Raw genomic sequence first — 17,770 nt, 5'->3', positions numbered from 1 at the left:
CAAAATTAACGACCCTTTGGTTTGCACAATCTTTCTTAAATAATTATGAAAAATCAAACTTTAGCTGAATGATTCGAGGAAGGGGTAGTCCCCCTAATAAACGGAATCATTTCTTTTTTTTAGGGTTGAAAAGAAATGAATTGTTGGGACTGGACATGTTGGTGAGCTGTTTGCCCTCCAATCATTTTTTACTCTTAAAAAGGGCACTGGAGCTTTCTATTTACAATCGAATAAGTTACCTTGGGAGTTTTTACGGCATATCCTTCTATGCGAAGACTCTTGGTCAGAAAAACAACAGGAACAAAAAAAATAGTTGCAGTAGTAGTAGCAATATCAGTGTTAGTAGCATTGGTAGTAGCAGACACGTATTGTCTTTTGGTCAATTGATCCTTCCTCTTAAGCGTTCCCAAAAAGCTCTAACTTAATTCCCCAATCCATTCCTTAGATCCACACATAGGATAGATTTAAGTGGGGAGATTTAAATCTCCCCACTACATTTTCTCAAACTTTCACCTTCATACCCTTAGTATTATTACTAGTCGCATCATGGTAGTATTGGTAGTAGCAGGAGCAGTAATAATGTCGAATTATTAGCAGTAGTAGCAGTAGTAGTTGCAGTATTAATTGCAGCAATAGTACGAACATGTTGACATTTGGCCAGTAGAACATCCCTCTCACGATGCGCTGGAAGTTTCGGCATGATACGATAAGACATTCCAATGATATTGCTGATACTCTCTTTTGACAATCTGTATGCACATATTAAGTTCTGACTTAGTTCAGCTTTCTCCTCAAGATCTTCGCAAATTTCAACTTCAATATCCATAGGCTTGGAGGTACTCGCTACAAAAACAGTAGTTGTATAGGCAGTAGTGGTAGAATTAATAGCGTTAGTAGTTGTTTCGGTATCTCCGAACACTTTTTCACTTTTGACTTTTAAAAAGGGTACTAAAACTTCGGTTTCCAATCAAACCCAGTCAAATAAAGACTATTAACGTGATAATACTTTTAACTTTACATGTAATTGCAATTGAAGTAGTTGTTGAAGTAACTTAGTAGCAGTAGCCCTAGTAGTAATAGCAGCAGTAGTAGTAATGGTAGTAGTAGATGTTGTGGTAGTAGTAGTAGTAGTAGTAGCAATAGAAGTAGCAGTGGTAGTAGTGTCGACCATCGCTTCCATAAGAACTTTATGTGGCCCAGGGGTTTAACTTACAACCCTTGACTCCAGGTTGTGAGGGTTTGTATCACCCCTTTAGGAATTGTTGTGTATTGCTTGGGCTATCTTGAACAAAATAGCTATCTTAAAATTTCGATTTAAAGCATTTGGGAAAAAGACGGTGTGTTGGGGCTAGTTGCCCTGTCATCACTTTTGACACTTAAAAAGGGCACTAAAATTTCCGATTTTAATCGAATGAGACCCCTTCAGAGTTTAAACCACCAAAGCTTCTATAAAAATCTTATATATTGGCAATGGGCAACTATCATAGCTTATAACCCTTGCTCTGAGGGCTATGGAGGAGCTGAAAACCCCATAGAGGATATTACTGGACTTTTCAACTACACAAAACAAATTAGGTATCTCAAAATTTTGATATGATGTGTTTGGAGAAATGGTGGGCATAAGGGGGGCTGGTTGCCCTCCAATAGCTTTTTTCTCTTAAAAAGGGGCACTAGAAGTTTCTATTTTCAATTGAATGAGCTCCTTTCAAAGTTTTTACGACAACTCCTTCTGTAAGAAGTGCATTGGTCAGAAAAAAAATATACTTTGTGCCCATATAGCTCTTTACTTAGGTAGTGCTATTGGGGTGCCTATGATTTTCATTTTAGTGATCTTGGTGTTAGTAATAGTTTCAGTAGAAGTAATAGCAGTAGTAGTTGAGGTAGCAGTTGAAGCAGAATTTTTAAATTATGGAGGCCTTGTTACATGGCCTTTAGAGTATTCTGGACAAAATTACTATCTCACATTTTCGATCAAATGCGTCAAAGGAAAAAAGCGGCGTTGGCTGTGGGGAGGCTGTCACCCCCAAGGACATAATTACTGGACCTTTCAAGTATGTTGAACAAAACTTCTACCTCAAAGTGTTGATTGGGTGTGGTTTGGAAATGAGGTGGGGTGGGGCTGATAGCCCTCCAATCACTTTTGACTTTTCAAAACGGCACTAAAACTTTCAATTTCCAGTCGAATAAGCTTTTTTCGCAGTTTCTGCAACACCTCCTTCCGTACGAAGCACCTAGGTCAGAAAACAAAAAATAATAATAACAACAATATATTGTACCCAGATAGCTCTTTACTTCGGCAGCACTATTACACTGCCTATGATATTTAGTTTTCATTGTTTGTTTGTTTAAAACGATAAGTTGAGGTCAGTAATTGCGAAGGAATCTATTTCGCTGTTTCAAAAAAGGAAAGACGGTTAATTCAGAAAAATTAGAAAAAATGAGGTATTTTTAACTTGTGAACAGGTTATCGGATCTTAATGAAATTTGATATTTAGAAGGATCTCGTGTATCAGAGCTCTTATGTCAAATCCTGGCTGTATCTGGTGACATTAGAGGGAGTTCGAGGGGAAAACCAGAAATCTTGGAAAACGCTTAGAGTGGAGAGATCGTAATGAAACTTGGTGGGAAGAAGCTCTTGGATCTTCCGATCTTGTCACAAGTGCCATATTAGCTCAAGGCTCCTATCTTAACTTCGTGTTTCAATAGAGACCCTCTTACTCCTAAAATTTCAATTAAGGTATCCACATGGTTTTTTTGAAGCAGATCATCGTAAAAATAATTTTTCGTACCAGGACTCTAATACACTACTTATCTCTTCCAAAATTCATTTTTTTCATTAAGGTCCCATTGGTTGAGCCTACTTACTCTGAGTCAAATCTTTTGGGGTAACACAATTCAATATAATCCATTCCTTTTTTCTTTTTTTCTTTGGTTCGTTTCACCAGCCATGCATGACCAGTAAGCTAATAGCCAATCGGATGAAAAATAAGTTTCTGCTTGTTTTGGGTGCTAAGAAACACTGCAAAAAAATCAGTAGCTTTCTTGTTCCGTTTTAAAATATAATTTCTAAAATTTATAATTTGGTCAATATTTTTAAATCTTACTTACAAATCATATCTAAAATATCTGTCACATTGTCAAAGCAGCCTGGTTGTTCATGGCCACCATTAGGGTAAAAATCAATGTGACCAATTGGCTCAGCAAATGCAAGCCCTCCTTCCAGCAAACTTCCCATATTTGTGTGTATAATATCCACAAAAACTGCATCTCCGATGTCAAGTCGACGATCTATGCCTTCTATAGTATAAGAAGGTAATGCTGGATCAAGCCCTAAAAGAAGACTAGCTAATGATATTCGTTATAACGGAAAAGTTTCTATATTGTGAAATAAGCTAATAATAGCCTATTCCTTTCGTTTTGTCATTGATGCGACAGTGTTTTCAAATAAAAATTATAAGTTATTCATCCTTTAAAATATCAAGGATACCAAAACGAAAACATTTCTTGCCCCCTGGATCCATCTTAGGTCTGATCGTACCTAAGAACCCAGATAAAAAACCGAGAATTTTTTAGAAATGTGCGATATTTTTTCCAGTGTTGCCAAGTTTAACGGTAAACATAAAGAAGGGAAGCTAAGTAATTTAATTTGAGAGTATTTTCCTTTGGTAAGAATCCAAACTTTAACAATATGTTGATTGTCAGAGATAATTGGACATTCAAAGGTAAGCTACGCCCTGTAAAGTTCTTTACTGCCACACATTTTTAGTTTATAATTTTTCTTCGGTGTATTTTTTTTTATTTGGCACCCACTGCTACCAACAACAGTATAATTTCACATGAAGATCTTTATGTTTAAAAATTGAACTCACTAATTTTTCCTGATTTGTAAAACCTTTGCGGTTACATATTTTTTCCCTCGACCAACTAAACTCACTGTCATTAGTACTTAAATTCCTCTGACAGTCTCTCATTTATTTGCGCTTGCATCGAGACATAAGCTTCATCAGTTCTCCCTCGCACTGAAAAGTCGACCAACTGTTTGCTGCCACATGGATCTCCAACCGCGACAAATTGAAATTGTATCTACTGTCATAACATCCAAAGCCACCTAACGTCGAAAGATAATTTTATAAAATAATACAGACATATTATACATCTTCATGATGTTTGACTGTTTCTCACAACTCTACTTTATAAAACAATAAAAAACTTTAGCGTAAAGAGCGAGGCGTTGAGGAGGGGACAACCCCTTTCATATGCGGAATAATTTCTGTTCGTTTAAAGTTTAATGTAGCTCCTTACTTGCAGTTGAAGAACTTGCTGTTTTTTATTTAAGTTCTGAACGTTCTTTAATTAATGTATGTTTTGATTTTGGCTAACCGCACATGAATAATTAAAATGAAATTTGTGTATTAATTTTTTTGACTAAATGGCTTTCTCACACTTTTTTATTAGTAATAAATATATGTAACTTACAAATTAACTTATGTAAAAAAATTATATATTTGTGTATTTTTATTACGTGTATGTGAGGGGATACGAAAGGGGAATCATAAAGGCCGTAGAATAAATAGTTGAAACTACTAAAAAATACTTTAGCGTAAAGAGTGAGGTATTTTGGAGGAGACAAACCCCATTACCTACGTAATAATTGCTGTTCATTTTAGATTCTAATGCTGTTCCATACTTCCACCTGAAATTTTTTTGTCTATTTTCTCATTATCCTGCGGCCTCTTAATGGAAACTTTCTTCCCTCATGATAAATTCCTCCATGAAAAGATACTTCCACGTAAACCCTCCCCCGACCCCCCTTAAACGAACCCCCCCACCTACGTAATAATTGCTGTTCATTTTAGGTTATAATGCTGCTTCTTACTTCCACCTGAACAAAAACTTTTTTTTATTTTATTTTCTCATTGTTTTTTTTTAACTAATGCCAGAAAATATCGCGGCCTCTTAATGAAAATTTTCTTCTCTCATGATAAACTTCTCCATGGAAAGATACTCCCACGTTTTCCGACCCCCCTTAAACATGAAAACTCCCCCTGAAAATGTCTGTACACGTCCCAACAACCATTACTATATGCAAACAATGGTCAAAGTTTATAACTTGCATATCCTCCCCTGGGGACTGTGGGGTATTAAGTCGTCCTGAAAGACATAATTATTAGGTTTTTCGACAATGTTAACAAAATGGCTATCTCAGAATTTTGATCCGGTGACTTTGGGAAAAATGAGCGTTGGAGGGGGCCTAGGTGCCCTCCAATTTTTATCACTAAAAAGGGCATTATAACTTTTCATTTCGGTTAGAATGAGTCCTCTCGTGACATTCTAGGACCACTGGGTCAATACGATCACCCCTGGGAAAAAGAAAAAAAAACAAATAAACACGCATCCGTGACCTGTCTTCTGGGAAAAAAAATACGAAATTCCACATTTTTGTAGATAGGAGCTCAAAGCTTCTACAGTAGGATTCTCTGATACGCTGAATCTGATGGTGTTAATTTCGTAAAAACTTTTGATGTGCTAAACTAAACTTGATGAAACTTATATATTTAGAATCAGCGTAAAAATGCGATTCTTTTTTCTTGTAACTATTGGTATCAAAATTCCACTTTTGAGAGTTTTGGTTACTATTGATCCGGGTCGCTCCTTACTACAGTTCGTTACCACGAACTGTTTGATAATAACCAAAGGCAGAATAAACGCACACAACTTTTCGCATTCAAAAGGATATCAAACCGAAAAATTAACGATTTACAGAAAGAAATGAAAGTAATAGCCGTTGTTGTTTTTTTTTTTTTTTTTTTATTGAAGTTGGACAGTCGAAAATTCAGCTTAGCTCGAAATGTCACAGAATCGCTCTTCTAGTTAGCAGGATTACTTATCGCCATATCATACTAAAAACTGTATAATCTCTTAATCCTTCGTATTCAAAGAATATAGCCCAAAAATAAGCAATGCTATTCTTGTTAGAATAGTCAAGGTAAAAAAAGGTAAATAATACGGCATTAGACTTTACAGTCCCTACCGGCGGTGCTGATATCCGTTTCTTGGCCCTTCAGCCAGGAAGTTCAATGGGGGGGCTGGAGGCCAACCATCCTGTGCTTTCGTACACCCTTCCTGTTTACCTTCCCCAGATTTCTGTAGGTACCCATTTAGAGCTGGGTCGACTCTGGCTGAGCTTACAGAGTCACACCACTGACCCCCGTCCCAAACTAAATAATAGAGTACGCTAGGATTCCAACCTTCACCCTCTCAGACAAAGGGTCCTGAATCCAGCGCACCAATCCACTCGGCCAGGATAGTTAGATGTTAAGAATAGTAATTTACCATTAATTTTTATTTAAAAGCAAACAAGATGAGTTTTAATCAATTTTTAACCATTGAGATATACTTTTTGGTTTTTCATGTAATACACTTATTTTCCCTCTTTTTAAGTCTCCCCCCCCCCGAAAAAAACACGGAACCATACTTCCTGCTCGGTTACTATACGTGTTAGGAATAGTAATTAATCTTAGATTGTGCGTCGGAAGGCAAAAAACATTTGCATATCGAGCTTGATTACAGTACGCATCGTATTTCAGAAAGAATTCTGAAATATTTCAGAAGAATTTATAATATTTCAAGAATTCATATAATTAAATATAATATTAATATTATAATATATTATATTATTATCATATTATATCATATAATATTAATATTATATCATATAATATCATATATTATATATATATAATATATATATTATATATATATATATATTATATATATTATATATATATTATATATATATATATTATATATATTATATATATGATATAATATATTATATCATATATAATATATATATTATATCATATAATATTATAAATATATAATATTGATATTATATCATATATAATATTATAAATATATAATATTGATATTATATCATATAATATTAAATATTTCAAGAATTCATCGTATTTCAGAATTCGTATTTCAGAAAGACTTTTGCCACTCATTCTAGTATATGAAATGAGAGCATATCCCTATTTCACTTCTCGTCAGAGCGGATTAATCACTGAAAAGTTCCGTGCACCGTTTAAGCTCCATTATCAAGAACGATCTGAGAGTAAATTATATATGCTGTTGAAGGCATTTAATTCTTGTAAATGCATACTAATTAAATTTATTTTCAATCTAACACTTATTAGCCTACATCAAATAATATCATTTTCAAATATCTGATTAAGAAATTTCGATGCATAGATATATCAATGCTGTCTAACATCCTGTGCTTCTAATTTCAGATAACTAAATAAATAACTAAGTTCATATAAAGCTTCTAAGTTCTAAATAAAGCTTCTAAGTTCATATAACTAAATTTCACATAACGTTCTTTCATTTTACATGGTCAATCAATTCTTACAGAAGATAGCAGATTGCTAGAAACTAATCTCCCACGGTCGAGAAAGAGATATCTTCTAAACCATCTCTCGAGGATGGAAACATACGAAAACGTCCTTGTCTGGGTTGGGAGGATGTCATAAATAAAGATTTAAAGGAAATGGGAACTTCCTGGGAGGGTGTAAAGAGGGAGGCTTTAAATAGATTATGTTGGAGGAGGAGCGTGCATAGCTGCGTTGGCCTCAGGCGGCTTGGTGCTGCAGTGAGTTATTAGTAGTAGTAGTAGTAGTATATGTACCAGTGATCCTTGGAAGAATTCCAGATTCTAAATGAGCACCAGTGCTTCCAGCTACATGAGCACCAAGGCTTGATCCAATCACGTGGATGTCCTCAATTTCTGTACCATATTCAATCAGGGCATCTAGAAAAGCTGCTACTGTCTGACCAACGTTTACTACTTGATAAGCAGAGGAGAAATAGTCGATAGAAGAAGCGTCTATGCTCCAGTCTACGCTAATGACATTGAAATCGCCTTGTGTCAAGAATGCTAAAACACAAAAAAAAATCTGTTAAAATAAACAAACTTTAGAGTACAAACTTAAAAAGTTTTTATCTTCTTAATGAAAGGGCTGATTAAAATTTTAAACTAAATTTGGTGTTTTTATAATGCCATTTGTAAAAAGGATAATCGCGAGTTTTCATTTATATTGCAAAATAACTGCTACAATAACCAAACTCCATAATGACTCCAAAAAAAAAAACACTCCAAAAGAACTGCTGGAACATCTAAACTCTTAATTAATGCTTAATCTATTCTCTTAATCTTAATCTATTTCTGGGGTTTAATAAATCCCCCTCTCAAATTGGCACCTCTGAAATTAAGCTCATTATAGTTTCTTTTCTGGGCACATTTTATCTAATTTCAGTTTCATTAGTATTTGAATAGATTATTTAGGATTTCCGTTCTTTTTTTACTAGTTTTTTTCAATTGGTGTGCCATTTTTTCCATGAAGTATACAATTAAAAGCTACATAAAAACTAAACACTTTTCCCTTAAGGGTCAAACACAATTGCAAGATCGAGAGTCATGGATTGGTTACCTCGTGAACATTTCAGTTCGGAGTCATGGATGTAGGGCCGCTGAAAGTACAGTTACAAAACATAAATCGCGCACCGGAGCAGAATTTTTCATTTATTTATTTTGATCTGACTTAGAAGGGGAGTAAGAGCATGACTTGTAGCTTGTAAGGGTACAAGTTTCCCTCCAAACATTGGGGATAGGGGTAGTCTTAGCATTTTCCAGAACAAAATCTAAACAATGATATATGTTTAAAGTCTCTTCAGGTGAGTATGCATTTTCATCTGATTAAACACTTTCGAAAATGATACTACCGGCAGAAATTTAAATTTGAGACAGTAAGTAAAGGAACAAAATCTTTTTTAAATGAAAGCAAAGAATGACACTTTTTGATCGTAACACTAAACTTAATGACTATTATACATTGAGAATCAGAATAAAAGTCAACTCTTTTTATCAATTGATATCAAAATTCCATTTTTTTGGATTTACTATTGAGCAGATTCGCTTCTTACTTACATTTCGTTACTATTAACTGTTTGATCACCGGTAGGCTATATTGATCATGGGTATGCTTTCAGTAACAGGGATTCAGTAAGCTAACGAGGCAATCAGTAAGCCAGCTGGTGCTCCCTGGGATCTAAAATCAGGGTAGTAGCTTGTTGATTTCGGGACCCAAATGAATAAAAGACTAGGATAGCAGCGTACTACTTCCGGTACCGTAGGAAGGCTAGTGATTACAATATATACCATTTTACACCGCCTTGGATATAACGCAGAGCACCCATGGGTATTTCTTAGGAAAATAAATGTTTAATCCTTACAACTTTTCATTTTTAGTTCTTTAGGGATGTGGGGGAAGTAGCATATCAAAGAAAATTTCCTAAAATGTTTCTTCCGTTTAAACGATTGACTTTTGTTATCGGATTTTATCTAGCAATAATCCCCGGGTACTCCATTTTCTTCACTGGTAATACCATGTTATCTATGCTACGTCACTAAATTTTTAGAATACCAAGATCAGCGTTTGGCATACCAACTTTTCTAAACTTTTAAACTTCCAATGGTACCGAAATTAAAAAACTGCTGCTTCAACTTTACATTCAGATTCCTGATCAAGGTACCGAAGAACTAAATTTAATTTTTCGGAACTATTTGAGATGGCTTCAAAACTAACTAACAAACAATTAACAAGTATGATGCCCGAGCCATGCTAGAGTCAAACTTATGGATAGAAACATTTTATAGACAATTAAAGGGTACTAGTTTATAATCACTCCTTTTTAGAGAGAAGCACTATAAATTCTGAACCAATTTTTAAAAAATTATATAATAGTTACGTATAGTATTGCTAAAAGCACCTTACGTTACTCTACCCCCTCCTCCTAATATGCAAATATAGTGCAAAAAATTTGCTCGATTTTCAGCCATAATTGGCCAATGAATGTGACGATGCAAGGTATGGTTTTTAAAATTGGAGAAGATGGAGGCTTTCAATAGAAGTTTCCCATCAATATGATTAATCTACGAAAGATTAAAAGGTATATTATTATAATAGACAGTATTTGACAGCAATTTTGTGTTGATATAGGAACTGTAAAGCATTTTCTAGTCATTTTAATTTCCTACTTCTATGACACAAATGTGACGTTAAAGTCTTCGAAAAAAAATAGGCCATTCACAGCCTTTTTTAAATTAGTCTATGTGACAAAGATTTGGCTTGGGCATAAGAAAACGGAAAAAAATGACCTACCATCTTTCATTCCCATCATCCATTCAGATTGTCCATTTGAAACCCAGCCATGGATAATAACTTTTGTTTGTTTTCCTTTGCTATAATTCGATTCTAGAAGGGTGGTAGCAGTGATATTTTGAAGTTCAGTTGGGTTCTCCCTAGATGAAGTAACTAATTAATTTACTTTAAACCCGCTTAACTATACAACAAATACGACACTACAAAAAATTATCAGTCAGCCGTTGAGGGGGATTGTCAACTACATGTCGAAGGACAGGTTTCGATTTTTTTTGTTGGCTTACAATGTATTTCTATGAATATAATTTCATCACTAACTTGCTGACTCAGTCGAGTAATGTGTCGTCCTTATCCCACAGGTAGTAATGGGTCTCACTTTTGATTCCTACTTTATACATAAATTTCTTAAAATCAATAGAAAACTGCTTAGAAGCTAAAGATGTTGTTGGCTCAGTTGTTATCTCAAAAGACTATATGTGAGGGCTGTCACAGAACATATTGTATTGTTTCATCGACAATATGAATCATTACACAATACTAGATAATACATCATTCTTGAAATTCTCAAAAACATACCATTCTCGGAAAATTATGATATGGGCCCGTTTGTATTTGTTGTATTGCTTCTCTTTATCAGAGATGGACCAAACCAGGTCATCTACAAGACGTCTCCTCAAAACAAATGTAACATATTTGCTTTGAATATAATACAATGCATTTTATATTACAATTTTACATTTGTTATATAATATAGTATATTTAATATATTATATAAATAAAGTAAGAGGCCCAGGAGAAAGTTCAGGTATTTAAAAAGGCCTGAATGCCAAATGGACGTGTATTTTTTCAGTGTTTGTCGTTTTGGAAAAACGTAGCAAAACTAGACCTACGTTGCCCGAGCAACGTGAAGTGTTGCGGCAACCTTTGTCCGGCTTCGCTGACTAAAGTGTTGCGAGAGCAACAGTTTGGTTTTTTCTTCGCTATCGATCAGTAATCACATGATCAAAGGCTATTCCTCAGCGTTGAAAAAACAACAGCAAAATAGTATCGAAGGAAGGGACTAAATTGACTTTGCAGCCAGTTGAACTTTATCCTTTTCAATCGTAGACATCGTTACGGATGAAAACTCGGAACAATATCTTATTTAATCTAGTTGGTATTATAAAGCTATCCTTAACTTTTCAGGATCAAAATACCATAGATGACATTCTATTAATTATTACGAAACTATCCCATTGTTTTACATTCTCGTTTTTGCTTGTTTCTTCACTATCGGTTAAATGATGAAGTTGTCAGCCTATCGAAGTTTTTAAAACGGCATGTTCAAACAAGAACGCAATCAGTTATCACATGACAAAAGGCTATTCCTCACCGTTGAAAAAACAACAACTACAAAATAATATCGAAAGAAGGGACTAAATTGACTTTGCAGCCAGTTGAACTTTATCCTTTTCAATCGTAGACATCGTGACAGATGAAAACTTGGAACAATATCTTATATAATCTAGTTGGTATTATAAAGCTATCCGTAACTTTACAGGATTAAAATACCACAGGTGACACTGATTATTACGAAACTACATTGTTTTACGTTATCGTTTGTACCCGTTGCGTAAACACTTGATTCTGTCAGATTTAAAGAGATGGAATACAACGTGCACCAATTTGCACAAATTTCTAGCCCAAAGTGAATAGATTCTTACTCCCAAGTCCCTCTCCCGTGATACACATAAAGCTCACCGGAAACAAATAAATGGGTAAACTAACTAGCAAAAGTTGCAAACCCCTCATCGCTGAAGATGATTGTAGCCCAACAGCCAATCATTACTTACAAGTCTCCTACATGTCTCTCCACTGGAACTAAATTGGTTTAACCATCAAATACACTGGAAACCAATAATAGGTGCACCAACTAGCAAAAGTGGCAAACCCCTCGTTGCCGAAGATTATTATGAGCTAACAGCCGTTTCTCGCCCAAAGTGAACCGATTCTTAGTTATAAGTCCTTCTCTCGTGATAGGCATCAAGTTCACCGGAAACAAATAAATGGGTACACCAACTAGCATAGTTGCAAACCCCTTTATCGCTGAAGTTGACTGTAGCCTAACAGCATATTATTACTAATAAGTCTCCTACATATCTTACCACTGGAACTAAATTGGTTGAAAGTTCTTAAGCCGAACTGGCCAGACAGGACAAAAAACAACAAAGAGAGATAAAACTCTACAAAAAGAAAACTTCAAACGAGACAATGGTCAGTAGAGAGGAAAAACTAAAACAACGCGGATATTTCGTCTGTATCCAAACAAGGCGTCCTCAGCACAAGATAAAAAATTAAAAGAAAATTAATCTAAAAACAAATAAAAACCACCACCGATAATAGTAAATACAATTGTTGCTACTTATCCACGTAGGGAAAAGCATTTTTTTGAGTTACTTCAATGAGAATCAAAGAGCAACTGAACTCTCTACTGGCCGTCGTCTCGTTTGAAGTTTTCTTTTTGTAGAGTTTTATCTCTCTTTGTTGTTTATTAAATTGTTTTCACCATCAAATACACTGGAAACAAATAATAGATATGCCAGCTAGCAAGAGTTGCTAACCCCTCATTGCCGAAGGTGATTATTACCTAACAGCCGACTGTTGCTTACAAGTTCTCTATATGTCTCACAATTTGTATCGGCCTAGATTTCGTTTCAGTGTGTACCTTACTACTGAAGTTGTCAACCCCTTGAAACTTTCAAAGTGGTATCCTCATGAAGGAATTTTCGTACCAAAAAATGGATGTCATATACTTTAGTCAGCTCATAAAGAGCTGTCGATTGCCGTTGAAAAAAATTCTATCTGTCTTAGTTCAAAAGTTGATTATTTTTTTGCCGTAGGCCAAGTTTCTAACGTCACCACTTAGAAAGGAGCAAAGGATAAGCTCCAATTTCTTTGGCAATGAGAGAGCTTTTAAAGTATATTAGGCACATCTGATACCATTTCTCTACCGCAATCCTAAGTCCGAAAAACCGACTGATAAACTCAGCTGAAATCACAAACAGAAATGGGTAGAAACAATAGATGGCACAACTTCCGGACCCGTAATGCCACATTTTCGCTTCTGTAAATTTTTCTATTTATCACTCGAAGAAGGCTGTGGGGCCGGGTAACTGCCGCTTATATTTAACACTTATAGATTTTAGTCCATCCTCAATTTGAAGTGGTGCCTGCCTGCTTGCCTACTCGAACGGAGCTTTCCACTTTAAAGCAGAAATATGGTTCTATGAAACGAAAGCTCGGCTGTTCAACTTCAGATACCCCTCTCTGACATAGGCTATATAACTCCACTTCACTTCGCACACCATAGGCTCTGGCTCGTGGACAAGCGAAAACTACCTTTTTTAGCCCCAGCCAAGAGTTCTGCGGAGCTTTCCAAAATGTAATGTCATATTCATCAATCCGCCCTGAGGTCCACACTTTTCGTAAAAACCGCACAGGTTAGACCCTTACCAGTTTCCAGGAATAAGCTGAGATCGGCGGCATAGAAAAAAAAAAACGGGACGAAACCAAAGTGTTGCTCTCGCAACACAACTAACGACTTCAACTCCGGAATCAACCAAACTAAACTTTGCGAGGTAAATTCTAACTTGAGGGCTGCCAATTTTCGGGGAATTAAACTTCCTTCAAGTACTATACAAGTACTATCTTTCAAGCACTATTCAATTACTTCCTTCAAAAGGAAGTACTATCGACACTCACACTTTTGAAGACAATACTAAGAAGATGAAATAATAAAAGAAAATGATATGGAATTGTTCCAAAATGAAATAACAAAATAAAATAATATTAAGAAAAGAAAATAAATTATGTCATTTACGGTTGTTAGTTTATGTCCAGGCCAATTTTTTTTATTTCGAACAATTTCTAATTAATTATTTGTATGACTGTTTTTCATACCCCTTGTGGATAGGGGCTATCCATTTGCCCGGTTTAATAAAAATTTCAACACATATCTAACTCTGTGTGTGTTTTTTTTTTTATGGACAAATTTTTGTGCCTACTTTAGCCCCACAGGCTCCCTAGAGCTCACTGTCTAACTATTTTTACACACTTACTCCTTGTGCTTAATCAATTCCTCTCTCTTGGTCTCTTTTTTCTATCTCTTTATCTATATTTCTCTTTTTCTCCCTTTGAGAAACTGTAGATTGGGCAAAATATTCTGATAAAGTTCATTCAAAAAAAAGAAACTCAGTTTTGGTCAGACTGACACTCGGTTACTTTATTTTCTTAAAATTAAGTAACTATATTAAAATGTTTTACAAAACTTCAAAATTTTAGAAATTTGAGACAGAAAAGGGATTAATGGCTGAAGTAAGCAATACTATAAAGGTTAATTGGCAGCTCGAATCACACTAAGATTTGTTTTGCAACTTCTTTTGTCATCTTTTTTTTTGGGGGGTGGGAGGGGGGAGAGTGTGATCCAAAAGTGTCATAGTCATTTTAAAAGTAACTTTTGCTATTTTGACTAAAAACCTTCCACACTTTCGATGCGCATTCATAATGGGTATTAGAAAATACACCAGAAGAGTCAAATTTGAATGGGAAGGATCGTGATTGTCTTTGATTTAAATGAAGTGGTCGTGTGACATTTTCAGCTTATCAAAGGCAGATTTCAGCTGATTCAAATCAGCTGATTTGAATTTATTCAAACCTATGAAAGCTACAGGTGTAGAGTTATTGAAAGAAAAAGCTTGTTTCTAATACAAACCATATATGTGCATGTACAATGACATTGGACAAGAGCATTAGTCCAAAATAGTGGTCCTTGTGTGTTACGAAAATTAGACTTGGGGATCAAATTCGCCACCCTGTCACTTTTGCAACATGTATTTGTAAGTTATACATTTTGGGGCTGCTGATTTTTTTTTTTTTTTTTTAGCAATAAATGATTGTACTACTAAGAAAAGTTCATATTACCTTGTCCATAAGAAGAAAAATACATTTTGAGGGTTAAATTCTTTTACTTGCAAGCTTGAATCGCGTTCTGCTTTCCATTCTAATGGATTGCTTCTTCCCAAAATTGGCTCACCTTGAAATGTATATTTTAAGTATTGTATCTTTCAAAGTCGATAAGACTGACACTTAAATTTTTGTGTATTTAGCTCAGAAAAGGAGATTACAGCTTGAATAAGGAGAAAGGTGAAAATTCAACTGGAAAAGGAAAATATCATATCTAGCCTGATATATGGAAATACAGTTTGTCACACTGGCTTTTATGTAGAAAATTTTCCCTTCTTTCCTTATTTCTTATGAGTCTAGGAGATTAAAATTGTCATATATGTTTCATGTAATTCAAATAGTTTTTTTCAATTTTATCCCCACCCCTGCATATACGCACACAAAAATTTCCAAATTTCTTTACAACACCAAAGTTTTCGTTAAGAAACATTGCTCTTTAAGACATAGAATGTATATTCGCCTCTCGATCAATATTACTACTACCAATGCTAACAACCCAATGCAGCATCAAGCCACCAAAGCCCAAATCAGCTGTGGACACTCCTCTTCGCCCATATTGATTTTCCTTTAAATGCTCCCTTATGATCTATTTCCATCCCATCCAAGGATACCTGCTTTTCCTTGGACCTCAGATAAAATGCCAAAATTCGCCAGATTATACTATCTGTCAATTTTTATCCGTAGAAACTGTCTTATTTACAATAACACTTCGTTCATCATAGCTCTTGAATGTGGGATGGAATGACAATTTTTGTACAGCTTGCTATTTGTGTTGTGAGAGCAACACTTTGGTTTTGTCGTGTTTTTTTTTGTTCCTAGCACCCCGATTTCAGCTTATTCCTAGAAAGTGGTAAGGGTCTAACCTGTGCGGTTTTTACGGAAAGTGTGGACCTTAGGCCGGACTGATGAATATGACTTTACATTTTGGAAAGCTTCGTAGAACTCTTGCCTGGGGCCAAAAAGGATGGTTTTTGCTTGTCCTTGAGCCAGAGCCTATAGTGTGTGAAGTGAAGAGGAGTTGTATAGCCTATGTCAGAGAGGACTATCTGAAGTTATGCAGCCAAGCTTTCGTTTCATCATACCATGTTTCTGCTTTCGAGTGGAAAGCTCCGTTCTAGCAGGCAAGCAGGCAGGCACCAGTTTCAAATTGAAGATGGACTAAAATCTATAAGTGTTAAATATATGCGACAGTTACCCTGCCTCACAGCCAATATATCTTCTTTGAGTGATAAATAGAAAAAATTAGAGAAGCGAAAAAGCGGCATTTTCCCACGGGTCCGAAAGTGCTGCCATCTATTGTTTCTACCCATTTCTGTTCGTGATTTCAGCTGAGTTTATCATTCGGTTTTTCACACTTGGGATTGCGGTAGAGAAATGGTATCAGATGTGCCTCTTAAACTTTAAAAGTTCTCTCTTTGCTAAAGAAATTAGAGTTTATCCTTTGCTCCTTTCTAAGTGATGACGTTAGAAAGTTGGCCTACGGCAAAAAGTCAACTTTTGAACTAAGACAGAAAGATTTTTTTTTCGATGGCAGTCGATAGCTTTTGATGAGCTGATCAAAGTATATGTCATCCATTTTTTTGTACAAAAATTCCTTCATTAGATATACCAGTTTGAAAGTTTAAAGGGGTTGACAACTTCAGTAGTAAGGTACACACTGAAACCAAAAATAGGCCGATACCAATTGTGAGGCATATAGAGGAGTTGTAAGCAAGAGTCTGCTGTTAGCTCATAATCATCCTCGGCAATGAGGGGTTCGCAACTCTTACTAGTTGGTGTACCTATTTTTTGTTTCCGTTGTATTTGATGGTAAGACCAATTTGGTTCCAGTGGTAAGACATGTAGGGGACTTGTAAGTAATAATCGACTGTAAGGCTACAATCATCTTTAGCAATGAGGAGTTTGCAACTTTTACGAGTTGGTGTACCTAGTATGTATTTTAGCATCCTTACAGATTAACAACTTCAGCGTTTAGTCGCAGCAAGGAAACAAAACCAAAGTGTTGCTCTCGCAACACTTTACTCGGCGAAGCCGAGCAAAGGTTGCCGCAACACCTCACGTTGCCCATGCAACGTAGATCTAGTTTAAATACAGTCAGTCGTACTTGACTTGCTTGAATTAAAGCTCCCACCGGTGTTCCAGGGTAGAGAAAGAAATGACTCTTCACCTACATTCCAAACGATCCTACGCAAGCCATTCGAGTACCTAAAAATATCCTAAAATTCCTCTGGATATTTCCTATGAGACTTCCAATGACAATTGTCCCCTCTTAAAAGTCTTTTGACAATTAAACACGTGATTCCTGGACAATTCTGACAATTCCTATTGTTTGATATACGGTCAGACAAATAAGTACCTAGAGCTATCCTTGGACAATTCCTCTTGGAAATATATCTTCCTCAGATTTCCTAAGCATCCATGTCTCAGAGTCATACTTGATTACTATCATGACCAGGCCTACTGATATTTAAACTTTATTTTGCAGACTTATCTCCCTATTCTCCAAAACTTTTTAAACTGCAATAAAATATTTTGCACGTTGG

The 17,770-nt window shown here is 35.5% G+C and overlaps 1 protein-coding gene across 1 annotated transcript in view; it reads right to left on the bottom strand.

Moving 5' to 3' along the window:
• LOC136035971 (pancreatic lipase-related protein 2-like) overlaps nucleotides 1-17,770 on the bottom strand; it is a 51,425-nt gene that overhangs the window by 21,868 nt on the left and 11,787 nt on the right. The window contains exons 2-5 of the mRNA XM_065717869.1: nucleotides 15,186-15,297; nucleotides 10,227-10,366; nucleotides 7,694-7,942; nucleotides 3,109-3,330 (exon numbers count right to left, since the gene is read on the bottom strand). Coding sequence (XP_065573941.1) covers nucleotides 3,109-3,330; nucleotides 7,694-7,942; nucleotides 10,227-10,366; nucleotides 15,186-15,297 — 723 coding nt within the window. The remainder of the gene's footprint in view (nucleotides 1-3,108; nucleotides 3,331-7,693; nucleotides 7,943-10,226; nucleotides 10,367-15,185; nucleotides 15,298-17,770) is intronic.

Source organism: Artemia franciscana, chromosome 15 (assembly GCF_032884065.1).
Source record: "Artemia franciscana chromosome 15, ASM3288406v1, whole genome shotgun sequence".
Taxonomy (NCBI): Eukaryota; Metazoa; Arthropoda; class Branchiopoda; order Anostraca; family Artemiidae; genus Artemia; species Artemia franciscana.
Note: the sequence above shows the minus strand (reverse complement) of the source record. Positions and strands in the feature narration are given on the sequence as shown.